The 27,234-nt window shown below is 42.7% G+C and overlaps 1 protein-coding gene across 4 annotated transcripts in view; it reads right to left on the bottom strand.

Moving 5' to 3' along the window:
* EYA2 (EYA transcriptional coactivator and phosphatase 2) overlaps positions 1-27,234 on the bottom strand; it is a 162,953-nt gene that overhangs the window by 40,788 nt on the left and 94,931 nt on the right. For all 4 annotated transcript variants that reach the window (XM_048496798.1, XM_048496797.1, XM_048496796.1 and 1 more), the window contains exons 6-9: positions 18,951-19,018; positions 15,742-15,919; positions 10,031-10,155; positions 9,025-9,108 (exon numbers count right to left, since the gene is read on the bottom strand). In XM_048496798.1, coding sequence (XP_048352755.1) covers positions 9,025-9,108; positions 10,031-10,155; positions 15,742-15,919; positions 18,951-19,018 — 455 coding nt within the window. The remainder of the gene's footprint in view (positions 1-9,024; positions 9,109-10,030; positions 10,156-15,741; positions 15,920-18,950; positions 19,019-27,234) is intronic.

Below are 27,234 nucleotides of genomic sequence, written 5' to 3'. Positions count from 1 at the left end.
GTCTATGCGAACAGTTATGATACCCCTGTCTTGGGATATACCTATTTCTAGATAATGTGGAGGTGACTGGTCGACAAATTTGGCCATGGAATTGGCTTTTCAAATTTTGTGCAGGACCTCATCTGTCTGTTCATAGAAAAGGTTAATCCCATTGAAAGGGAGATCCTCTGTTCTATTCCTGGTGTCATTGGGTAGGCCTGAGGACCTTAACCCTGTGGCTGCTGATAATTTAGTTTCAATTCTTTAGCTTTCTGGATGAGATGCTCAGAGAAAATCCAGGGATCCTCTGTGGTCCCAACAATGATTCCCCCAAGTTAACTTCAGGGACTGGGTTTGATTCCAAAGTGGCATCATTGGAATCTCCTCTAGGAGGCAAATCCAGTTCCGACCTTGAGAAAGACTGCTTCAGTTCTAAGTATGGTCAGTAGTTGTTCAGTTCCAAAAGCTCCAGTTCTGAGCTTGAGGCATCTATAACCAAATCCCTTTGGTCCTGGAAAGATGAGGTAGAATACTTGCATGGAGACAGTTTCAGGTCTGCAGACTTGCAGTGACTGCTTGACCGTGAATGCTGTGGTGATAGCAATTGGTGCCAATGGGTGGTACGTGGGGAAGCAGTCCTGTGGTGCTTGTGGGAAGGTGTCTGAGATTGACACTGTGGTCTTTCAGATGAATGCTAGTCCTGATGCTTCTTTCTTGGTTTGAGAAACTTTGGAACCAACTCGAAGTATCTGTTTCCAACAATGATGAAGATGGGAAGCGGGGACAACAACTGTCCATGCCCCAATCTTTCCAGCAAGGTTGAGGCTGGAAGTAGAGAAAGTACCTTATGAGGAGAGGCTGCAGCATTTGGGACTCTTTAGTTTGGAGAGGAGACGTCTGAGGGGGGATATGATTGAAGTCTATAAAATTATGCATGGAGTAGAAAATGTTGACAGAGAGAAATTTTTCTCTCTTTCTCACAATACTAGAACCAGGGGGCATACATTGAAAATGCTGGGGGGAAGAATTAGGACTAATAAAAGGAAACACTTCTTCACGCAACGTGTGATTGGTGTTTGGAATATGCTACCACAGGAGGTGGTGATGGCCACTAACCTGGATAGCTTTAAAAGGGGCGTGGACAGATTTATGGAGGAGAAGTCGATTTATGGCTACCAATCTTGATCCTCTTTGATCTGAGATTGCAAATGCCTTAACAGTCCAGGTGCTCGGGAGCAACAGCCGCAGAAGGCCATTGCTTTCACATCCTGCATGTGAGCTCCCAAAGGCACCTGGTGGGCCACTGTGAGTAGCAGAGAGCTGGACTAGATGGACTCTGGTCTGATCCAGCTGGCTTGTTCTTATGTTCTTACCATATGGTGGATGGAGGTGAGGCCAGGATTGGGCCACATTAAGGTCCTGCAGTAAAGGTGCCCAAGGCTCCCAACTCCAATATTGGATGTGACAACTTTCCCAGAGGAGGTGGTGGAGGAGGAACAAGAATCCCCTTGTCATCCGATGATGGAAGGCACTCTCTGGAGTGTGCTGGAGTTCATCCAGCATTAAGCTGAGTCAACAGTACTGATGTTTGGATACCTGTGCTGGAGAGCAACTAGTGTCTTGATGAAGGTTGCAATGGCTAAGTGAGATCTGGCGAGAATGCCTGACACCGATGGTTGGAACCAGTAAGGAACCATGGGGTGGTATCAGAGAGACTTGGTGCCAAGGTGATGGAGGAAGTGGAATGTCCCAGACTGCCTGCAGAGGGGATGCTGAGTGCCTTGGTTCCAAAGATCTGGAATGGAATTGATCTCCTCGAGGGACTCCTGCCCCTTGGTTGAGCTGATGTGTGCAGCGTAGACCCCGAAGGGGAACCTTTTTTTCTAGATCGCCTAAAATGAGTGGAACCGATGGGGAGGCCACAGTGCCAGCTGGAACTGATAGAATAGACAGGGATGATTTTTTGAATCCCTGCAATGGATGAAGAGCTCTCTTATACAAAGCCACCTTCAGGTGGGAGGTCCTACTTCGTCATGCTTGGGGGGTTAGGGACAGGCAGTCCTTACATTGTTTGGAACTACCACAAGTAATGTATCTGGTTATGGACACTGATTTTTCTGTCAACTTTTCTACTGCACTACAGGACTGAACAGGGCTGAGAACTATAGACCCTGGGCTGCTCCTTGAGAATGAACATTAGCTATCATACACCAAAAGCTTTTAAACAGCACAGGCATTTAGATTCCACTGAGAACAATATTCAATAAAAGTTTTGTAGTATACTGTGAGGGCTCCTGCTGAGACTCAGAACAAGTGGAAAGACTATATCTGCTCCTTCTGCCAACTCTTGTGATGAATGCAGTTGGAGACGTTAGCTCACTCGTTTTTTTTGCAAAGGCAAGGCTGCCAACCTGTTAAATACTTTCTACCAATCATTTTCAATGGTTTAATTAATACAGTATACTTACGTGCACCATCAGAGAGAGGGCAGGAAGCCACCAGACATTCCTCCATCATGTTATGTCTGGTTACAGCTTAGGTGAGAAACTCCCCCCCCCCATTAGTATTAAAATTTAATAGCCATTTGTATGGGTTTTGCTTTCGGTGAGTTCCTCTGGGCATTGTTTGTGGGGATCCACCTACAGGCCCTGCTTAAATAACACTAACATTCATTTCAAGAGGTGAAAACTGTGCTAGAAATCAATGAGCTATTTTCGTGTCCTTGGGAAATTCTGCTGTGTTTTTGTTTTCATTATTACTCTTACTCAACTTAGGACATTAGGGGGCAGTAACATCATGACAACATTTGCAGTTGGAACATCAGAACGGTATTGCTGGGTACACATCAGAAGTGATATGATGTTGCTTCCTTCCCCCAAAATGTTTCCACTGAAGCGGAAATCCCCTCTGAGGGCTGAAACGTAGAAATGGAACTTACCTGATGCTTTCATGCAAAAGGCTTCCCTACTGCAAAACTTATACATTGTAAGTTTTGTCAGAAATTCCAGAATGGTACAAGAAAGGGGTCCTAAAATACAGGTCAGTCTAAGAATCTGAACTGACACATATCACTGTTCAATTGAAATAAGAGGTCATTTTCTTCTGCCTGGGATGCTAATCACCACTTCCAAATTTAAGCACAACTTTGCCCCTGTTCTGGACTTGTGCAAACTCCCTGCTTGCGGTTCCCTCATCATCATAGCAATACAAGGTATTAGTATTGTGTATTTTCCAGCTTTATCACACCTGGAAACTATAAAAGTGTGTGTGTGTTGGGGGGCGGGAATCCTAAAACAATAAAGTCAAGGTACATCTAGTGCTCACAGTCCTCCACTGACCTCAGATGTCCAGAGATTAGGTTCTAATCTATACAGGTTTTTCAAGTGTGGAATTAATGCCTGTCACGAGTGATTAATGAAGGATTATGTTGCAAGATGTGCATGGGAAACCTACTGATTACAAAGAATATCAGAGCTAAAGCAACTAATATTACTCTATCTTGGCCATAATTGGCCAAGTGAGCACACAGCAGGGGGGGAAAGATCAACCAAATTATGCCCTTTCAGCATCATTCCTGAATGGTAAAAATTTTGCGTGACTATACCCCATGATTAATATTTCACTGTGTCCTGAGGAAATGTTGGTTTTTTTAATTTCTCACAAGGTGGTATTTAGTGAATGGGCTACCTTTGGATCCTTTACCTTTATACATCTATTCCCACTAGACTACAGCTTTTACCATAGGCTTTAAAAACAGACCTGCTTCTATTTATAATTTAACACAGTGTTTCTCAACCTTTCATAGGTCCCATCCTATCAATCGCTCCATTGAAGAACCTAGCTCCCACAATGATAGAAACAAAAAGCTGGCTTTCTTTGAGAAAGAGATGTGTATGTTTACAGGCATGCATTGTTATGACTAGCACACCAAATAATCACAGGTGGATCACTTGTGATAGGTAGAGTTGGCAGGAGACAACACACTTGCAGGTAGACACGGTGATTGAGGCAAATTGTTAGTAGGATGGTAAACAATTGTTATGAAAACCCTGGATCTCACCTAGACTACTTCTGGAGGTACACGTTCTAGTTAAGAACCAGTATTCTTCCCTTACAGTAGCAATTTTACAGCAAGGTCCATCATCTTTTCACATAGTCCTAGAAAGCTCTGCTTCAAATGAAGGTCTGGAAGCATTGCTCGTTCCATTCTAGCTGTAGCTCTTTGGAACATCCAACTCCTTCTCCAGTGAAGCATCCCACCAAACCCAAACATAACAGCTTGCAGAACACATGTAAAATCCTCTTTTTGTTACAGAACACCTTTATTATACACCCTCTGCTTTTTCAAGGAGCATGTAAGTTGTGTTTGAGTTTCTATGACACAGAGCTGGTTCACTTGTGCCTTGCTTTATGACCATAACATTAACTGGCAACAAGCACGTGGACATGAACCAGCAGGCAAACAATTTTCTCCTTGCCACAAACATAGTATCTTTCAAATATAGACTGTTAACACAGTCGCCCACAGCTCTTCAGAGGGAGGCTGCTATTCAGTAGTAGAGCCTCTGATTTGTTCCAGGTTCAACCTCTGGCATCTCCAATGAAAGGACCATGCAGGAGGTGATGTGAAAAGACCTTTGCTTGAGACTCTGGAGAACTGCTGCCATTCAAAGTAAACAATCCAGACTCTGACAGCAGCATAAGACAGCTTCAGGTATTCATACATTTCCAATGCTAAAACTAAGCAAATCTGGTACTGTGAAATTCTTAGGCTGAGACAATGCTTAGGCTGTGAAATTCTTAGGCTGAGACTTCTTTAAACCGGTATGAGCAAAATTGATTAGCATGATTCATGGTTAATGCTTCTTATTGTATTTAAGGCTCACAGCTGTAGGATGATAATAGCACAGGGAGAAAGGAGAGGCCATGCTTGAGAAGAGAAGCGGAATACTGCTGTTGTAGCTTAGTCATGTGATATCACATTACTGCTCCCCCCCACCCCCTGCTGGAAGGGAGCATGACCAAAACTCTGCTGAAAAACACCCTTGCTAGGAGGGAAAATAATAAGTTAACAGTACAGAAGACGTATAGAATGAGGGCAAGCATATAGCACAGAGCCTGGGGGAATAGAATGGTGGAAACAAATGTTAAGAATTGCAGGTAATTCTAAATGGCACATATGAGACAGGGGTAAGCCAGTTATGTATCTTGAAGTGATGTAATGGGCACTGTCCAATATATGCCTGCATGAACTAGCTGCAGAGATCACCACGTCAATCAACAGTTTGATCTCCATGAAATACATGATTCTGCACATGTGCATTCTTCAATTATCCTTGTCAGGTTAAAGGGTAGACTATACCACTGCAGATAATGAATGCATAGCAGCAACCATCATCAGAAGGTACTCAGAGTAGCTGGGAGTGTTAGAGCACCCTGCTTGAGACAACTACAACCCTTGAAAATCTTCAGAAAAGGATGAGAAGAGGCTTCAGTTCCAGGTTCAAATTTCCACTCTGCCATGTCCCACAGCCTAACCTATCTCACAGCGTAGTCACTGTAAGGATAAAATGGAGAAATGGGGAATGATGTTATAAGCCACTCTGGGTTCCCATCAGAGAGAAAGCCAGGATATAAATACCTAAACAAATAACCTTTCTGTTTGCTGCTTCAGACAGCCTGATTTGACAGAACTGCAAGAGGTGTAGCACAGTTGCCAATAAGGATTTGTCCCAGACAATGCCTACCTAGAGATGCAATACAGGGCTTGTCCCTTATTAACCCTCCCTTGCCCTCCACCAAAACTCATTTCCCTATAACCAATTCAGAAGCAGGTCACCGAACAATGACTGCTCCTGTTTCGAAAAGCAGCAGTTGTTGCCAGGATATAAGAACATAAGAAAGAGCCTGCTGGATCAGACCAGAGTCCATCTAGTCCAGCACTCTGCTACTCGCAGTGCCCCACCAGATGCCTTTGGGAGCTCACATGCAGGATGTGAAAGCAATGGCCTTCTGCTGCTGCTGCTGCTGCTCCTGAGCACCTGGTCTGCTAAGGCATTTGCAATCTCAGATCAAGGAGGCTCAAGATTGGTAGCCATAGATTGACTTCTCCTCCATAAATCTGTCCAAGCACCTTTTAAAGCTATCAAGGTTAGTGGCCATCACCACCTTCTGTGGCAGCATATCCCTGGAAACAAGCTGCTGCGGATGCACATTTCAGAGAACAAGGATCACGGATATATACTTTTGGAAGTTTCTTTAGTCCTCTCATGTGACTACTATGATCTAGATAAGCACTAACTTCTCAAAAGTTGCTACTTCTCAAAAGTTGCTATTGATACTGGGAAACAAACAACAAAATTAATTTTATTCCTCGGTTGTCAATTACAACCAGCAGATCAGTGGCAAGGAAAGATGAGTCTCCTTGCCCAATCACTGCACGTAGCAAGGATTAGGAGTTATAGCTTCAATCAGGCAAATTTCTGCAACCATTCCTGCCCTCAGGCACAGATCCCTTCTTTTCCTGGGAAGATACCGGAAGCCATAGCAGCATTCCAAACAATTCAGCAGGTTCTTGTGTCACAAATCTCTGATATCTTTAAACACACACACACCCCTAATGGTGGACAATACATTTATCTGTTTTATCTGTTTAATTACACGTTTGGGTTGTTATAACCATCATATACACAAGTCCAGCTGCTAGAGTCATAAAATGATGTCAAGTTTCTGTGGCTGTGTTTGTGGTTGACCAAACAGTTGCCAAGTTGATAGTCTTGATCTAAGAAACAGCAGATTTATCATCCTCCCCATCCACATTAAACTGCTTAAGCTTGATCTAACTCAAAGTGACTTTGAACTTATTTGACTTTCATACTGGCAGGCACTGAAAGATCAGTGGAGTCTCTTGCTCTTCATATGGAGTTTATAATTTGTTTTTATTAAGTTGCATTGTTAAGATGGATACTAACCACCTTGAGAATGATGCTCTGTTGAAAGGTGACAGATGGCAAATAAATGAATAAACAAACAGAAAACTGTTGAACAAAAGTAAAGCCTGACACTTTATAAATTATGTCGTGGTGATGGGATGCAGTCTATTACATACTACACTGGAGCTTGCAAAAACAAATCTATATGTGGGTTTGTACATAAGGACAACTGTCTTCTAACAGCATATGGAATAATGGCTAAAGTAGTGCACTGGCTGCATTCAGACATCATGATGAATCAGGGTTAAAATCTTAGATAGCTGTGACGTCTAGAACACAGACAGTCCAACACAGATTTCCAGCTGGCACCACACTAGGATTTCAAACTAGGGTTGGTAGCCAATTTGTTAATTAGGGTTCACACTAATTGTGGCTTCCTGCAATGTCTAAATTCACACATCAAAGCTTGCAGCCACAGAAACAGCTGAGGAGGAATGCACTTCTTGACAGGAGACAGGAGAGCATTCAAAAAGAAAACTAACTCGGCTGACACACGAATTGGGATTTGTTACTTATGTCTGGTCAGCTAACCACAGATGGTTATATAAACTATGGTTTATCATGATCATTGCTACCAATGTTACCCTTGGAAGGGGGTTAAGGCCACAACTTTATGTTACATTTCTGTTCTTAAAAGGGAACAGAGAAACTGGGTGAAGCCACATCAAAGAGATGAGTATAAACTGCTTGGAAACAGGTTTTAAATTTGTTTGGGACTCTTTGTTTATCTCCCTTACGGAGCTATGTTTTTCAGAGTTCTTTGAAAAACAGCCATGAACATTTTAACAGTTTTAAAACTGTCTATAATGCCTGAAAAATAAAGAGAACCCATGTGACTGATTCTGCAAGTCTCTTAGGATGATTTTGAAATTAATGCACAAAAATATGTGTGTGATGGGGCTGTCAAATCATTTCCAGCTCAAGGAGACTCTATCAATCAGCATCCTCAAAAACATTACTAACAGTCTTGCTCAGATCTTGCAAACTGAGGGCTATGGCTTCATTTCTGTCTATTCCAGTACATTAAAAATCCATCTTTAGCAATAGGGTCAAAGTACTATGAATACAAACTCATATTAAAAACCTAATGACATGACCAGCAACTCAGCTGCAGGAACTGACAGTCACAGGTATTTCCTGCGTTTCTTTCACTGATCTAACTCCAGGATGGTTGATTTCTGGAATTGTGGGATTCACCTGGACTAAGTGCTGCCCATGGAATCTTGCACCCTTTCCCCTCCTCAAGGCAGTCTCCTATTTGCATGGCTATTGTTCCACATCTGCAGTCACTGAGAAAGGTTAGCTATAAGTAAAGTACATAAACCAAGTTTCTTGGGACTGGATGAAAGTGCTGGGGCAGAGGGGAATACAGGAAAGGTTCTCCATCCTTTTGTTCATAGACTGTAGATCTGACCTCATGTATTGCTTTGTGGGGCTATACCACAAACGACACAGACAAGACACTGAATGTTAAAAATATCCCTGCTCACTGCAAACTAATGTCAGCGAGAAGCGATCTAGCTCAGTATTCTCCAAGAAGTGTTAGAGCAGAATGTGCCAAGGAACATTCAAATATTCAGTCCCCACACACTGAAGCAGTACTGTTCAGCAGCAGAAACATTCCATGAAGCTGCTGTATTGTTTCACAGGCAAATCTCATTAGAGAAATGTACAAAACAAAACCGCAACATCTTAGTTTAAAAATATTGTACTTCCTCCAGGCTGGAGTTCTTGCATCATGTCTGTTAATAAACTTGTTCCTTTTTTTCCAGACAAAAGTCTCAACAAGAAAAACAGCCCACTGTCCTACCTAGCAGATGCTGAACAATACACTCCTTTGAGAAGCGTGGGCTATAGGCAATAAGATGGGATGGTAATTAGATTTTCACATGTCTGAGAGAAGTGCCACTGGACTATATTAAACATATTCTTAAGAAAATGAGCAACATCTGTTTGAAAACCTGCCATATTAGCTGCCTGTACAATCCCTGATGCCTTCTGGGTGGATGAACAGTAATGCGGAGGAAGAAAACCCCATATAAATTCAACATACCTTTCCATATCTGGATGCAAAGGTTCCTGTGAGTAAGGAGTGAAAAACAATTATCGTCTCATCCAAGTCCCACACGAACACGCGCTGCAGAGAGGCAGAGAAGACGACAAATTACACCAGTTGCTTGCAGAGATTTCTTCATTTGGGACTATATAACTATATGATTTTTAAGGGTAAAGAACAACCTTCTCCCATACCGTCCAGCCCATCAGTTAAGATATTCCTCACTCACCCTGGTCTCTTATGCTTTATGGAGAGGTGATGTGCATAAAGGGCAAAGAGAAGACATTTCAGGAGTGGCATCTCACCTGTGGAATGCCCTCCCATTGAAGTCACACAGCACCTATGCCCTATTTTCTTTCAGGTTGCCAACCAGAACACTTCTTTTTACATTGGCTTTTAATTTTAACTAAGCATTTTGATGCTTACTTCTAGTCTGAGGCCTGCTTTGTGAGGGTAATTTTAGGCTGCTAAATATTTTATACTGTTTGTAAACTCCGGCTGCGCTTATAATGGCTTGTTAAGTTTAATGGTTTTGAACTGTTTTTTTAAAATTTTATTCTGTTTTACGCTATGAACCACCCTGAGCAGGCCTTTGGAGAGACAGCACATACATTTTAAAAACAAATCAATAAATATAGCATAGCTACTTCCTTTAGCTGGATTAGTTGCAATGAAATCAAATGAAAAATTTGATAGGACCAACTATAGTTGGTGTAAGAAAATGTACTATTTGCATATTATGCAAAGGAAATAACAAAACGTATGTTAGCATCAGAGGCGTAGCTCCAAGGGGACCGGGGGGGGGGGGGCGCACTGGGCGCACGCCCTGTGGGGGCATGGCAAGGGCATTCTGGAGGCATTCCAGGGGGCAGGGGACGCACCCATGCATCAGCTGCTTTCTCCCCTTTCTACGCCTCTGGTTAGCATTGTTATAAACATAGTTCTCCGAACCAAGAAGCAATTGTAGAAAGCTTTATTGCAACACACACCCTGGGCCTCTTACCTCAATTTCAATATCCGAGGTTGGGGAGGGCTCGTTACTTCTTTTCGATCGTCCTCGTAGCTTCCCATCACTCCCTTTGTGCTGCCTCTCTGCTTCTGTGTCTTTTACGGGTGTTGTGTATTCACCTATGATGGGAGAGACAGAATCCCAGGAGAAACGTATACCCTTCAGTATGAGCCTCACTAATTTAAAAACAACTTAGGGATATTCAGCTTATCAAAGCAACATTGACTCATTTGGGAGGAATGACAATTACAAGATCTTCAGTTCCTGGTTCCCCCTCCACCTAGACTTAAAACTCTGATGATGGTGTATTTATGTGCAATTCACTAAAATGAGATGTAGCTGTTTCTGGACAATTTCTGCTCACATCAAAATGCCTATCTGGGTGCTGCTGGACTGGCTACTCTGTCTTCTGTTACTGATTGAATGATTATGGCTATCCAGGGCCATTGCTTGCTGCACTCAATTAGTTTTGCATGACAAAGTCAGTGGAGTCAGTGGAAAAAGATGACTCCAGTAATAACTCCAAAGCTAATCTCAGACACTATAGGTTGGATCCAGCAATCTGTAAGCAGAAGGTGTTGATGGCTATAGATCTTGGTCACTTTCTTCTACCTCCAGCAGTCTCTGCCAACTCTGGGAAAATTGTTTCCTGGAATTGCAGGACCCAAATGGGTCAGCAGACTGCAGTGAGGAAGTGAAAGGGGGTCAAATCACCATTCCTTCCTGCTTCATCAGAACAGCAACAGAAATAAAAAAGGGACCAGAAAGCGATTCCTTGCCCCTTCATCCTCAATGCAGTCCACAAACTCACACGGATCCGACACTCTCAGAAATCAACTTTACCAGAGCTGGAAGAGATTGATGGAAGGAGGAGAAAGTGGGGAAGATCTACAATCTTATGCAAGTGGATCACTGGATCCAACCATAAATGAAAGTGTTATAATTCCATAAATCAGTAACTTAAAAAAGGAGAAGCAAATTGCTTTTAAAAAATAATTGCTAATTGTTCACTAGAAGTACATTCAGAGCTGCTTAAACATACATACCCACCGACCCACCCACCCACACAAACCTTATACAACACCCTTAGGGCATAGTTTATCTAGATCTTTTAACATCCTGTCATATTACCTTTTAAACTGTGTCCCTGAACAACAACAACAAAACGTTGTTGATTTTCCCCCTCTCTTTTCAACCAATGAAAACCAAGATGGTTTGAAAGTTGGATGACATTTTGATCTTGGAAATTTAATTAATTAATTAGAATTAATTAATTAGAATTTTAACAGCCTATAACATAGTCCCAAGAAAATGCACGTTCTTGCCTTAAACACCCACCCTTGGCATTAAGTTCCCAGTAAAATCAACAGAACTAGTTTACAAACAAATGCATCTTAGAACTGAGGTTGCGATTCAGCAGAACAGTTTAACATAGTGCAAGAGGTTTAACAGTCTGAAATCTCTGGAAGAGAGTCAAACATTTGTTACCTGCCTTGGGTCCACATTGGAGACTGGACAGTAAAACATGGGGGGAAGGGGCTTGATCATAAAAAATATATTCTGAATACGACGAAAAAGGATTCATTTTCATAAATCTCTTCAACTAGCCATTGACCTCAGTTTTATAAGTAGCCTCCCAATCTCTGCAGTAGCTCAGTGCTTTGAAGAGGAATTTGTCCTGTTCCTTCATGGGAAAACTGTTCAAAATCTCAGACTGAGATAACATCGAAGAGAGAAAATCCTCCGAGTGCTCTCAGAACAACTGTTTGCCCCCTTTTCAAAAGCCAATATTAGTTTATTTTTCTTTTCGAGTAACAGCAGATGTGCAGGTTTCTCCCATAAGCAAGAAAACTCCACTGTGGGTGAACATACAGTGATCCTCCACAAATGTTGTGATATTTTATACAAACGACACTGACTGCCAATAAACATTTCACAGGAGAAGAATTCTCTCAAGACTGTATTCCAACAGGACATATGAAGATAACATTACTTGATATTCCAGAGTTTAAAAGCTATGCGCTCAAAAAGACCCTGAATCATTTTGAAAAGTACTGAAGGTTTCTCTTATTTTAAAAGGGAGAAAATTTTCAGTGCATAACCTGTAATCCACAGCTTTAAAAAAGTCCTCAATTAGTTTGAATTCTTCTTAACTTTCTCCTCAGACTACATTTTATTAGTTTGAATTTTTCTTAACTTTCTCCTCAGACTATATTTTATAAATAGCTGTTTTATCTCTAAAAAAAGGAATTCAGTACCAGTGTTTTTCCTCATTTTGTTCTGCTCTATATCTCAACTATTTGTGTTTTTAATTCGGCAACATTTGATTTTCCTCCTCTGATTCTCCCAAGCCTGAAACTTAAAAAGGATGATTCCTAATGACGCATTTTTTACAGCAGGCGGGGCCTAACGTGTTTACACTGTCTCTCATGTTGTATGGGAATGCTGCCATCAGACAGCAGCATTCACAAGCAAACCCTCAGCTATATAAAGCTTGGTGTTAGAATGCTCCTTTCTTCACTTCAGTGACAGATATAAAGGAGAGAAGGACAGAGTGAAGGCAAACAGACTTAAAAGATGTCTAGTGAGCCTCAGAGGACACCTTGTCAATAGGAGTCTTTTAGCTGTGAGTATTTGCCTCGCCCGTGAGTATTCTTACAAGTCAATTATCCTTCCCTTTTAGGACCTGACCTTTCATAAATCTTTATGATAGAAGAGGACAGAGAAATCTTCCTCTTCCAGTCCTGATGATCAAGGTCTTGATCTCAGGAAATTACTGTTGCTTGCCACAGCACCTCACCATGTTGGGGCTCAGTCAGAAGACAAGTTCACAATCTAAAAACTGCAAGGGAAGCAAAAAAGGTCACCAAGCTGCAGTGGATGTCTGGAGATCCCAAAGGGAGCCCTGTGGTGCAGAGTGGTAAGTTCCAGTACTACAGTCAAAGCTCTGCTCGCAGCCTGAGTTCAATCCCCATGCATGCTGGTTTCAGGTATCCAGTTCAAGACTGATTCAGCCTTCTATCCTTCAGTAAAATAAGTACCTAGCTTGGTGAGGGGTAAAGTGTAGATGACTGGGGAAAGCATTGGCAAATCACTCTGTAAACAAAAGTCTGACTTGTAAACATTGTGATGTGATGTCAACCCATGGATCAGTAACAACCTGGTGCTTGCCCAGAGGACTACATTTGCCTTTACCTTTTACCATAGGGTCTTCAAGGCAAGTGATGAACAGATGGGGTTTGCCTCTGCATTGTCTGCGTTGTGACCCTGGTATTCCATAGTGGTCACTTATCCAAGTACCAGCCAGCATCAACCCCACTTAGCTACACTCAATTAAAATCTGTAATGAATAAAATAGCCTTAAAGTTTCTCCTGAAAGGCTCCCTGGTTGGTGCATCCCTCACCTTTTCAGGGGGTCCACTCTATAAAGTAGGTATGACCAAAAAAAAGGGTATGAGGTTGTCAGCACCAGGTGGGCTATTTTTAATGAGGGAACACCCAGAAGGTGGCAAGCTGAAGATGATGGCTGATGCATAGAGAGTACCACAGAATACAATATTTAGTGCTTTTACCTGGAATCTCAACAACTATATCTTAAATATGTAAGATCAGGATGCAGTCATCAGTGAACAATAAGAGAAGCATACTCTACACAAGGTTACTTGTTCCGGGACTAACCACTGGCTGGCACTGATAATATAATGAACAACTCTGCCCCTGACTAAATGAAACCTTGTGCAGAGCTGCAGTTGCCAGATGAAGAATAGAAATGTCTACAAGCAGTGGCAAAGCCACAAGGGGACGGGGTGTGTGTTGTGCACTGGGCGCATGCCTGGGGGGTGCAAAAATTTCCCCAGGCCCCTCCCCCCATGATGCCCCCCCACGGTGCCCCCACCCCCTTCCCCCACTTACCTTAGTTCCTTTTTTAGAACTTTTTCAGGCTTCAAAAGGCCTCGTTCTCAGTAAAAACGGCCTGAGGAACTACAGTTCCCAGGATACCTTGGGGCTCACAAGGTCTCCTGGGAAGTATAGTTCCCATCAGGCCTTTTTTTTACTGAGAACAAGGCCTTTGGCAGCCTGAAAAAGTTATCAAAAAGGAACTAAGGTAAGGGGGAAAGGGGGGCGTCGTGAGGGGGGGTGCCGCAGGAGGGGAGTGGTGTGCCATGGGGGAGGCAGAAAATGTGGGGGAATGGGGGGGCAGAAGGGGAGGGAGGGGAGGTGGTGAGGGCTGGCATGCAAGGGAGGGGAGGGGGGCCAGCATTTGGTCATGGCCCACCCACCCTAGCGGAGGGAGAGGGAGGAGAGGCATGCAAGGGAATGGGGGAAGGAGGGGAAGCATGCAAGGGAAGGGGAGGGAGGGAGGGAGGGCATGCAAGGGAGGGGAGGGAGGGGGGAATGGGGGGGGGGCAGAAAATGTGGAATGTGCACCGGGCGCAGTTTGACCCAGCTACACCTCTGTCTACAAGTATTTCAGAGAACAGAAAACAGAGGAAGAAATACTAAGGCGGATTCCACATGGGCCAAAAACAGTGGTGTGAAAATGGTGTGAGAGCGGTGTAAACCCTTTTACTCCATTTTAAACCATTTTATACCATTTTCACACCGTTTTCACACCGCTTTTTTGGCCCATGCGGAATCCGCCTAAGAGACATAGCAGAATTTTAAAAAGAGCTCACATCACAAAAGCAAAACCTGTTCGGAAGAAGTCCCACCCAGGGACTTTGGTAATGGGTGGGATATAAATTTACATAAATAAATAATATAAGATTCTGCTTAAATATGATACTGAAGTGGAACAAGTAAAAGACAGTATGATAAAATGGTTGCTAAACTTTCAAGAAGAAATATCTTTCCAAAAATGGGAGTTGTCATGGACCACAAATATTAGATTTACACCCTGCCAAACACTGAGAGAGAACTGGTACAAAATGTTTTACAGACGGTATGTGACCCTGAAAGACGTCATGAGGATGAGTAAAAACCATAAAGATCTTTGTTGGAAATGCCAAGAAAGATCATTTTTTCATATGTGGTGGACTTGTAAAAGTACTGGTTAAATGTACATGCAAAAAATGCAAAAAATACTAAAGATCAATTTCCAAATCAATGCAAAGGCAATGCTGTTAAAGATTTTCTGAAGAATTTCCCAAAGAAACGCAAAGAATTATATTTGTATTTGCTAACGGCAGCTAGAGTAGCGTTGGCATACAGTTGAAAAGCTGAAAGATGTCCAAATGCAGAAACCTGAGAGGAAAAAATAAGAGCCTATGCCACAATGGTTAAATTAACAAATCTTGTAAACAGTCAGTCAAAACATGAGTATGATGAGAAGTGGGAACTGTGCTTTTTGTATATTGCTGAATCAATTACCTAAAAATGTAAAACTGCGGTTCAAAAATAGAATCACAGAAGTTGAATGAATATGTTTCTAGTTAAGGCTATAAGTTATTGCTTATTTAATAAGTTATCTGCACAGAAGAATGTCAGGAGAAATAAGTAAAATAGAAAGTACTCTCTCAAATCATCATGTTTATATCTTATTGCAAATTAAGATCCATTTTATTTGTTATATGTATATATATATATTAGACTATTAGTTAATGTGTTATTTTTTGTTTGATGCTCTTTCTTTTATTTTCTTTTTCTCTATGTGTTTTAATATTAATAAAAATTAATCAAAAATATTTAAAATACGAGTCACCTACCAGAAAGTGATTCGGTGCTTTGACTGTTGATGTTGTGTGACGATTCTTGGAGTGAATAAGCTGACGTTGGGATGGCTGACGGACTGATGCTGTTTGCAGACATGTACGAAGAGTTGTAGGAAGAACTGTAATACTGTGAATACTGGCTTTGGGAGAAGCTGGGATATGAAGAGTACTCCTTTGAAAGAAGAGACAGCAATTCTAATAGTTCCGAAGCCAAGGTTTTGCAGCACCCAACACTCAAACAGAAAGCATAACAAGATGGCTATACAATAAGGTATCCTTGGCATGTGCCAAGCTTATTAACATCTTACACTACTGTGCTCAACTACATCCTGCAGAATGCATGGCTTGGATCCCATGAACAAGTTCCAGGAGCAGAAAGTGGAAAGGCAAAACCATAACTTGTTCAGTGATCTATCGTGCCCCTTTTTGTGTTCTCAAAAGTCACATGCAAAGCACTCTGCATGATGGCCCTTGTGGTCTCTTCCAACTCTATGATTCTATGCCTGCAAACCCACTTCAAACCATAATTCACACCCAAAAGCACCATACTTAGGATCTAGACCAGGGGTCTGCAACCTGCGGCTCTCCAGATATTCATGGACTACAATTCCCATCAGCCCCTGCCACCATGGCCAATTGTAGTCCATGAACATCTAGAGAGCCGCAGGTTGCAGACCCCTGGTCTAGACAGAGGCCTTTTCTGGGTCTGTTATTTAACTTCCTTTTCACCTAGATAAATGGCAAAGCACCTGCTTTATCACTAAGCTATGGTCTCTCCCCATTTGAACATCCAGATGGGAAGCTGCTGTCCACACTTATTGGAAAGAGAATTTCGGATACATGCTTATTGTTTCTTGTGTCCCATAGTCTTAAGGCTCTGAGAGTCCATTTCAGCATTTGTACTGAAAAATGGAGAGACTGACTTTCACAACAAATTGGTCAACAGTAAGTTTTACTGGCAAGCATCCTCATAGTTGTTCTTCATGCAATATATCCAAACCATGTATTTATTACCACATATATGGTGCTAACATATGAGAAGCATGAAGTTCATAAATAGGTGTACATCCAAAAAAGATACAGAACAAGTACACTCCACTGTCTTCAAATTCACAGGGGCCTCTGTATGACATTTTAGCTTGTACATTCAGTATCTATTAGTTAAAGCCAAGGCTGGAAGGGAAAGATGAGGGAGCTTTCTAAAAGAGGACGGAAAGGGCAAGTTTGGAGGGAGGGGGGCATATAAAATGGCTTGTATGATACTGTGGGTTGCCCATTAGGGTTCTGAAATGTTTTCTGCAATACAGTGGAACCTCGGTTTTCGTTAGTAATCCGTCCAAAAAGAATTGATGAAAACCGAAACCGATGAAAACTGAGGCAAATTTTTCCTTAGGAATCAATGTAAATCCAATTAATCCATTCTAGGCACTCCAAAAAACATACCAAAAACACATTTTTAGTGAATAAACATAGCGTTTAATGCTGAAAACAGTAACAAACAATAACACTAGGACCAGCTTCAGAGCCAGTGGACCAATGTCGCACCAGAAAACTGTCCAAAGAGGTCTGTTTCTGACGCCTCTTTAAGATTTGTCTAAAATGGGGCAAGACATTGTCATTAAACAAGTTGCAGACACGGCCTGCAACAGCTTTGTCTGGGTGATTTTTCTCCACAAACCTCTGCACTTTACTGCAAATCGATGAAAACCGAGACAAATTTTTCACTGAAAAAATCAATGAAAACCGAAACCGATGAAAACCGAAGGCAATGAAAACAGAGGTTCCACTGTATAAACCAAGAACTGAGCCAGGGTCAAAATCGTTAGAAGTAGAAAAAGAAGGGGCGAGGGGAAATTTCGACATTATTTGGTTGCCAAGTCCCCTGACCAAGGTGCTGAGCTCTATGTGGCTTTTGATACAGGCTCTTAAAGAAATCTCAAGTTAAGCACACAGCTCGTTCTCTTTCACCTGCCACTGTTTGGCACTTGAGCTAAAGTGTGAAGGGTACAACTAGACAATACGGCATTCTCAGGGACACTGAAGCCATTTTACAGCAGGAATTCTCTTCCTTGTAGCTATTTCTTCCCACTGTAGTCCGAACCAGAAATGGCTAATGTTATTTTCAAAGCAAGATAATAATGCCAGTTGTAAAATGGCTATGAAGTCCTTGACCCCACCATCTTGTTTTGCCTGCAGAAGGCAGCATTAGTGAGGGACGATCCTTCTGCGCCAGCTACATCAGTACCAGAGCAGCACTATCAGCACCTGAGAAATGACTAGGGTTATTTCTGCCATATAACACTGAAGTCAATGAAGTTGGGTGCACCTAAGCTAGGTGCACATGTGTGTGAGAGAGAGGAAGTGAGCTATCTCTTCCCAGTTTCTCAGTCCTCCTTTCTCATTTTTCTCCCTCTCAGTTAAAGATGGAGCTGTTCTTCCCCAAAGTGATCATGTCTGTTCTTAGAGAGATCTGAGAGGCCTTTTGGTGAAGAGGTTCTTCTTGCCTACGGATCAGACACTTTGATTTCTACCAGCCTAATTTAAGCAGGAGCCACAGGCAGTTATAGCTTAGAGAACATACAGGAAGTCTGGTTAGAGCGAAAAATAAATAAAACAAAAGGTAGTGAGAGTTAACTCACACTCTGAGGATCATCCCTCCTCTTTGTAGTCTGAGGGACAGGTCTATCTTAAGATTCCAGGACTGGACAAAAGGGCATTTGGTTGGACACCCCTATTTCTGAGATTGAAACAGGACTCCCACCCCCAGGTTTGGGCCAATGACAACTGAGGGCTCATTCTCTATTTCTCACCACAAGCCAATTCACCAATAATATTCCCAGCTATAGGTCAGAGGCTTGCTGGCCATGCCTTCTAATTTATTGACATTGCAATTTGGTTCTTTGGCATCTTAGAGGCAAAAGTCTGATCTTCCTACAGGAAAAAGTACAGTTACTGCTTTGATTACCCATTCCAGAATTTAGTATAAGAGCTCCAGCCCCCATAGCAATATATGACCATCAGACAGGGGTGGAGTGAGGGCAAACTGCACCTGGGGCATGCCTGTGTCCCCGCCCCGGAATGCTCCTGCCCCACCCCCACCAGGTACATTGCGTCCCCCCAGTCCCCTTGGCGCTACGCCACTGCCACCAGGGACCAGTATCAATGAAGTTAGCTAGCATCTATGCAAAGGGTTCAAGTTGTACCTGATGCACAGTACTGAACCCAGCAGGACTTGTCAGGCCATTAGGTCCCTGGTATATCCCTGAGGTACCTAAGAGAAGAGAAGAAATGAGAAATGTGAGATAGCAGAATTCCAAAAATCAGCAAGTTGTATACATGACTGAAATACCCCTGTAAGTACAGACTCCCTCCCAGGCTTAGCTTCTGTATCACTGCTGTCAAAGTGGGAAGAAGAATTTTATATTACATTCCATTGCTGCTCAATGGAATAACATATGTTTGTCAGGTTCTTTCATTGGCATCTCCTGTTAAACGATCTCTTATAATAGATACTGGGGTTGGGAAAGATCTCTCTGTCTGCCTGGAGAGTCACTACTAGTCCAAGCAAACAATATTGACCGAGATGGACTAATGATCTGATTCAATATAATACACCTTCACATGTTCATAATTTGGGTGAATAAAGTAGTAAATTGTCTAGCCACAGGCACCCAGAACAGCAGGATAAAGTGACTCTTGAGCTATTCCTTATCATGATTATTAAGAAATAATTATCAAGATTTGAGTTATCTATAATCATGGTTACCAAGAATTTGTTACCAGGATTCCCTGTTATCTCCATCATATTGACTCACGATTCACAATTTTCAATCCAAGAACGAATGGAGAGAGAAGGTTCGGAATTGTACCCAGTGGCCCCAACTTAAGACATGGTTGGACTCAAATGTATGAATATAGGTTTTTTACGATTACCTGTACCCACATCGCCTCTTTTCACAAATTACATCACATGCAGGTGGGGGCAGAGACAGTGTGTACTCAGCCCCTCCCCCATTTTTGGCATGAAGTACCAGCCAACTTATAAAGCCCCCAGAGGGTTTCAAGGAAAGATACCTTCAGAGGTTTGCTATTGCTTTCCTCTGCATAACGACCCTGCTATTCCTTGGCAGTCTTCCATCCAAGTACTAGCCAGTACTGACCCTTCTTAGCTTCCAGTCTGATGAGATCAGCTAGCCTGTACCATGCAGGTCAGTGCAGCCCTTACTGTAGTCAATAACCCCATATGTAACTCTATTTCAGCAGTTTTCTTTTGCTGTGCAAGTGAATATTAACACTGGTAGCTACATCAGCAATAACGTATTCTCCTTTGTAGAACAAAGGTATTTTAGGAAGGTTTGATACACACCAATAGTCATCAATTCTAAAACCTCATTACTATGTACAAGACTCTTGCCTTATGAAACCTACTTGCTGGCTTGTGTTTCAAAGTACACTTTATACATTGTGATCATGTATGTATTGGGGAACAAATATTATTATTATTATTTATTGGGTTTATAAACCGCCCTCCCCCGAAGGAGGATCTTCCTGCAATGTAGAGTTGCCATGTTGTCTGAAAGGGGCTTTTTCTTATGCGTACAAGCTCTGTTCATGCTACACCAAGTCCAGATTTTTCAGGGTTTTGGTTTGCAGGTATGGAAGCTGAAAATCTGACCTCCCTGTACACTCAAGCATAAAGTCCAAAGAACCCGATTTTCTTTGTTTAACATCCAGAATTGACGCTTCAAACATTTATTTTATTTATTTTACTTATTGTTCCACTTATATACCGCCCTCCCCCGGAGGGCTCAGGGCAGTTCACAACAATACCATCAAACAAGTGGATAGATAAAATACCGTACAAAGTACTGGTCCTCAGGTTAAAATACAGCGCTCAAATTACCGTAACCATTTTAAAATACAGATGGCGTCTGGCTACTAAATTCCTCTGAGAGGGGAACAGCGGGCCTTAGTTGAAGGGCAAGAAATGCATCTTTCTAGGGTATGATTTGGGGGGGGGGGGGTGAGAATTCGTGTTTGGCAAAGAATCCATTACCATATTTCTTATGAATAAGGGAAGCCCCGGGAGCACGCTATGCACAACCTGAAGGAAACATGCAGATAGAAAAGGTCATAGGAACTAAACTTCTAATCACTCCTGGACTTCACATTAAAGGCAAACTCACCTACCATCTGCAAATATGTTCTTCATGCCCCTGGCAAATTGTTTAAAGGACCCCAGTATTGAGCAGGAATTAGCTTAACGCCCTCTCCCCTTTTCTTTAAAAAGAACCTGAAGAATCACATGCCAGATTCACAGTGCCATCCAACGCTGAGTTACTGCAGTCAAAGATAATTAATTGCAATGGATTTAGGATGAAGTAACTCTGCACAAGACTGCAATATCAGTTTCTCCTTGGATGAATTGCCAGATTTTTCAACTGTGGAGAGCCAGTACATGGGACCCAGCACGGAGCAGATTCAGCCAGAGAACAGGAACAAATGCTTCTCAGTGTCTCCATGCTGCGTTCCTTTTCTGAATATCCACTTGTTTGTTTTTATTTTATGACCCAGGATTAAGCGGGAGAAGAGACAGCTGAACAAACTGCAGTCGGCCAAGTGCAGTCAGTCACAAAAGCACATGCAGGGAGAAATAAATCTAATGGGGGGGAGGAAGGAATCACCCTAGGAGGAGAATCTGTTTCCAGAGCTAATTTGCCACCACATCTGGCCTTGGAAAGCATTTTAGACAAAGAAAGAAGAAGGGAAAAAATTAAAGCACAGAGAGGTCAAGGGCTAATAATATCTCACCAAGATGCCAACCTCAGCCACTGCTTCGGTTGTATATATTCCACCCAAATGTACTCAAAAACATTTGTGCTAAGGAGATGAATTAAAGAAAGTGCCCACATGTCATCAAATTTGCATTTTCGACCCCCAACCCCCACCTGCCAGGAAATTTTTTGTCTCGATCCTGAACACAAAGCTCAGACTTTTCAATTTCGATATAATTTTGATTTAATGGCATTTCCATTTAAAGCGGAGTCACGTTCCATTTACATAAAACAAAGTGCCATTGAGGCTGTTTCTGCACAGACAATTACTGCGTTGTGCCATCAGTGTTATTGACAACGCTGCAACAACGGAGTGTTCACATGGGTGGGCGCTCTGTAGACAGGTAGTGCATTGGCTGAACCCCAGTGCTTCTTATGGCTGTGTTTTGTGAATGCCGTTCTTTTTCCCCCAGGGCTTTTCCCCCATGGGCTTTCGGCGTCAGGATTGGCCAGTGTGGGCTGCCGTTGTGGGGGTTGGGCTCTGCGGCACCGATTCCTAGTGGGCGCTTTGCACGATGCCAACTGTGAAGCACCGCTGTTGAAAATACACACTTGATGAGTGATTTTTGAATAAACCGTTGTGGGCCCACTGGAGTGTTGCTGCATCGCTGTAGCGTCGTTTTTGCAGCGACAGCCGTGCAAAGTCTCCGCCTATAATGCTGTTTTTACCGCCCTTTTAACTGCTTTTTTGGCCAATGCGGAAATGGCCTGAGACTAACTTTCGAACAACTGGAAGCTGCTTAAGCATTTTTTTGTAATTAATTGTGCCATCCTAAGCAGAGTTACATCCTTCTAAGTCCACGGAAATCAAAGAGTTTACAAGATTTTAATGGTGCTTGGGATGGCACTGTAACCTTTCATCAGGTTTTTGCAACATTTTAAAAAACGTTTAAAGCTGAAGTGAACTATAAGTCCTGTTATCTGAACAAATTGTGAAGCGGAATAATTCAATCCTTCTTCTTCGCTTCCTACAGAAAACATAAAATAACCCGAAACAGCTCAGACAAAAATCCCCGAGCTTCTTAAAATGGGAGTTTGAAGCAATTTGTCAACTTTTTTTTATTTTTATGAGTCATGGGTGGGTAAGAGTAGGTGAGCAAGTAAGAGAGGCCCAAATCTATGAAGAGATTGTGATGAGAAGGTGTTTACTGCTGAGCTATTTGCACTCAAGACTTCAACCTTCCTGTTTTTCATTAGAGAAAAAAAAGGAAGATGAAAGACTGACTGAACTTGTACTAAATGTGCAACAAATGTGAGAGGGAGAAAGAAAAAACCTCAGGGATCCCTGTGAGGTCCGAACAAAATTTATACTCAGTTATTGGTTCAAAAGCTGCACATATAAAGGACACCACCGTCCAAGTTTCAAGTGCATGAAATTCAAGCTGATTTGCAAAATATCTACCTCATGAAGAATTTTGGGGCATTCAGAACCTGATCAAATTAATTAATAATGTACACATTTTTAGCACCAACAGAAGAGACACCTCTCTCAAAGCTTCACTTTGTAATATGCCTTCCTTTGTAACATGTATTCACTTTGTAATATGTCTTCCTTTGAGAAACGCGGAACAGTTCCTATAATGGCATGCACTTTATGTGTCAGAGAAATACTTATACCACATTTATATCCCATACAAAAACAGGAGCTGGTGCGAATTCCCTGCACATATTTGCATTTATACATGCGTGTGTTTCTCTATTACATGTTATAGGATGTACTTGGTATTCCAACTAATTTTTTAAACTGTAAAACCAACCTTTGAACCAATACAGGAGAGTGAGTTAAATGTAAGCCTCAGAGGTTGTTTCAGTACTGATTAAGTGGGAGACAATTTGCTAGTCCCAATTCCTCTGTGAAATGACAATGACAACTTAACAAGTGGGCAGAACAAATTATTGTTGTTGTTGTTGTTGTTGTTATTATTGTTGTTGTTTAGATTTGGTATACCGCCCAATCCCTGAAAGGCTCTAGGCGAATGAAAAAAGCTCCACTCCAGTTGGGGGACGGAGAGTGGTGTCCTTCCAGAATTACAACTGTTCGCCAGACTACAGAAATTAATTCCCATGGAGAACAAGGTTGCTTTGGAGGGTAGATTCAATGGCATCACATCCCTGCTATGATCTCTTTCCAAATTCTGCCCACTCCAGAATCCCCAAATCTCTATGGCCGTTTCCGCACGGCCCCCCAGGAGCCCCCACGCCGGCAAGAATTCTGCCGGCGTGGGGGCGGAGGCCGTTCGCACGCAAGTGTGCGGGCGGCCTCCATGCGGAGCCGCCTCTGCCCCCTTCCCTTTCCCACTCACCTTGTCCCCATCGTCGGCCTGCTGGCCTCCAAAGCCCCGCCCACGCTTCCCTCCGACCTCCAGGGGTCGGAGGACAGTGAGGGAGGGGCTTCGGAGGCCAGCAGGCCGACGACGGGGACAAGGTGAGTGGGAAAGGGAAGGGAAACAGCGTGTTCCCAGCGGTGCCGTTCGCACCGCGCCGCCGGGAACACGCTGTTGGGGCAAAAACACCCCTTTAAAGGGTTGTTTTTTAGGGCGGCCTGACACCGCCCTGGGGGAGGGGGAGCGAAGCCAGGTCGGCGCTGCTGCGTTGCAGCAGCGCCGCCTGTGCAAATGGCTCCCTGGGAACGGCGTTTTTGCCGTCCCCAGGGCGCCATAAAAGGGCCATGCGGAAACGGCCTAGGAATGTACTGGTCCAGAACAGGCGACCGTAGCCCCCTGAATCCAAGGCCCAGTTCACACATGCAGGAGAATGAGTAGGTAAAGGGGTATAATGAACTGTACAACATCAGACCGTAGACCTGCCTCTTCATGTTAAACATTCTTCACGGTTGGAAAGCCAGTACAGAAAGCAAAATGAGGAGGTAGAAGTTTTCTTTCAGCTCTTCTAGTTTTTTATTGCAAGGAATTTTTTTTATGGGAAGGAAAATTCAGAGCTAGAACCCGCAGTCTCAGGAAGCGGGCTTCATTCTTCTGTTTGAGCCCCATCTCATTCTCTTGCTGGCCTTATGCTCAGGAAAAGATGCCCTTTCAGAAGTTCTAATAGATCATGATAGATTCACCTGATGTGAATTTGTCAAGCACCACAGCCTTTTTCTCAGCACTCTAAATCAGTGGTTCTCAACCTTCCTAATGCCATGACCATTTAATACAGTTCCTCATGTTGTGGTGACCCCCAACCCTAACATTTATCCATTTTACAGATGGAGAACACTGATGCAGAGAGTCTTAGGTGACCCCTGTGAAAGGGGTCACGGCCCACAGGTTGAGAACCACTGCTCTAAATGGTCTTCTTTCATTTGGCAATTTGTAGGCCTCCATTTTGTCATGAATCTTGCCAAAGGGATCAAGCCAGCAGGATCAGCAGCTTAGGCTCATTCCGCACATGCAAAATAATGCACTTCCAAACTGCTTTCAGTGCTCTTTGAAGCTGTGCGGAATAGCACAATCCACTTGCAAACAGTTGTGAAAATGGTTTGAAAACGCATTATTTTGTGTGTGCAGAAGGGGCCTTAGAGTGTCCAACTAGGAGACCCAGGCTCAAATCTTCACTCTGCTATGGAAGAGTCACACACTCTCCCAGCCTAACCTATCTCACATGGTAGTTGTTGTGAGGGTAATGTGGAGACAAGGAGACTGTTGTATGCTGCCCTGAACTCCTTGAAGGAAGGGAGGGATAACTACAACTCACGCTTAGTTCAAGGTTCTAAATGGTCAAGTTTTGCCAGTAAGTAATGCGTGAAGCTGTTCACAAACTCTTGTTTTAAATGTTCAGGGCGTCTGCCCTTTCCTACTAGTTAAGAACAGAAACTCATGTACAATGTCTTCCTAAGCAGAGCAACATCCTTCCTAATCCATTGACTTCAATGAACTTTGAAGGGTATAACTCAGAGGCAGACTGCATGGTTATTCACTTCAGCCAGCGGAGGAGGGCCTGTGTCATGGACTTTTCCTCCAATCAAGTGGATTTCAAAGCAGGAACGCAGCTCAAGATCTTTTCCTTTTGGATCTTCTCCACATGGAGCATAGTTCACATCTGTGTTCAATCAAGTGAACTGCTGAAATGTCACAATGCCCTCATTCACAGGTAACACAGGGAACATTTAGCTGGTAATAAAACAACCTGGGTATTAGAGAACAGTCCTTCAGATACACAGTACCAGAGAGTACTTTGTTAGAAAAAAAGTCTAAATTGACCTCACGCCATGAGCTTTTCTAGTGATGGATTGTGAAATGAGACATCTGAGTACATAAGGGCAACACTCAAAATGAAGCCATTAGTGATTCTACAGCCTGTCCTTTTCATGACAAACTGATTCCATTTGCCGTTCCTTTAATGTTTCTTGTTTTTAAAGAATGCGCCACACTTTGGCACACTTGCATATGTCTGAGCCATAGATGTAGTAAGTCTCAACTTTGGTGGGCCATGGGCTTGGCTGACCTTTAACGTTCATCAGCTTGCAATTTTCAAGTATAGATGAATAAAAGTTACAAAATGAGTAATAGCTGCTCACAAAAATGACCTTTTCGTGTGATCTATTAATTACTATATTGGTGAGCTACTGGAGTGTATAGTGGTGTTTTTTTTAAAAAAAATAGAGCTTAAAAACGGTAATTAGGAAAGTGATGACAAACAAGCAATTTAGCAGTTATCAAAAAGTTATCAACTCTCCACAAGGCTTCTCTTACAGTTGTGTAGATTAATAAACAAATCATTTTTTAATCATGAGCGAAAGACACCTCTCTGTCCCAAATTTCTTTCAATGCATGTTTAATCACATATAGCACAGAGTTCCAGTTTCTCCCCAAAGTGTATCACTCATTCCATCTCGTTATATACCAAAGTTAAGGTGACTGCTTAAATTGCAGGTAAGTCAAGACTTTCTGGTGTATTGTTGCTCAGAAATGTAACAAAAACCCAAGGACCACAAAGCTCTTTAGGCACTAGCACCAGTATCCTCACAGGCTAATGAATACCAGGGGAAAAAGATGGCTTTAAGGTTCAGGATAGGGCTTGGGTTCAGAGTATGAACATGGGAACAAACAGAGATAATAACACATGGCTCTTGGATTTTACTTTAATTTAGGAAATCCACTGATCTCTGTCTGCTGAGTATGGCCAAGGGTTACGAGCCTCCTGGAGATCTCTTAGCATTACCACTGATCTTCAGTTTACATTAATCAGTCCCCCTCAAGATAATGACTGCTTTGCAGAGTGGATTTTATGGCTTAATACCCCACTAGGATCCTTGTTTTTCCCAGAATTGACCCCAAATCTCTAGGAATTTCCCAACCAGAAGTTGGTAAACCCCAGGCTTGTCCCAGAAAGACAAAATAGGTAAGTGGGGCCAGTTGTAACTGTAAACTTTCATTCAAACTGTAAACTTCATAGTACAAAGACACAGTCATGTGCTACTGACACACACATGCCTGTATGTAGGGCCTCAGACAGTGGTGGGATCCAAAAAATTTAATAACAGGTTCTGATGGTGGTGGGATTCAAACAGTGGCGACGCCGCACACACGCACCTCCAGTCCCTATTGGGCAGGGAGGTTGCTTTAGTAACCCCTTCTTGGCACTCAGAAAAAATTAGTAACCACTTCTAGAGAAGTGGTGAGAACTGGTTGGATCCCACCTCTGGCCTCAGATA

The sequence above is a fragment of the Sphaerodactylus townsendi genome, linkage group LG05 (genome assembly GCF_021028975.2).
Source record: "Sphaerodactylus townsendi isolate TG3544 linkage group LG05, MPM_Stown_v2.3, whole genome shotgun sequence".
Taxonomy (NCBI): Eukaryota; Metazoa; Chordata; class Lepidosauria; order Squamata; family Sphaerodactylidae; genus Sphaerodactylus; species Sphaerodactylus townsendi.
The sequence above is the reverse complement of the archived record's forward strand: the minus strand, read 5'-3'. Positions and strand labels throughout refer to the sequence as shown.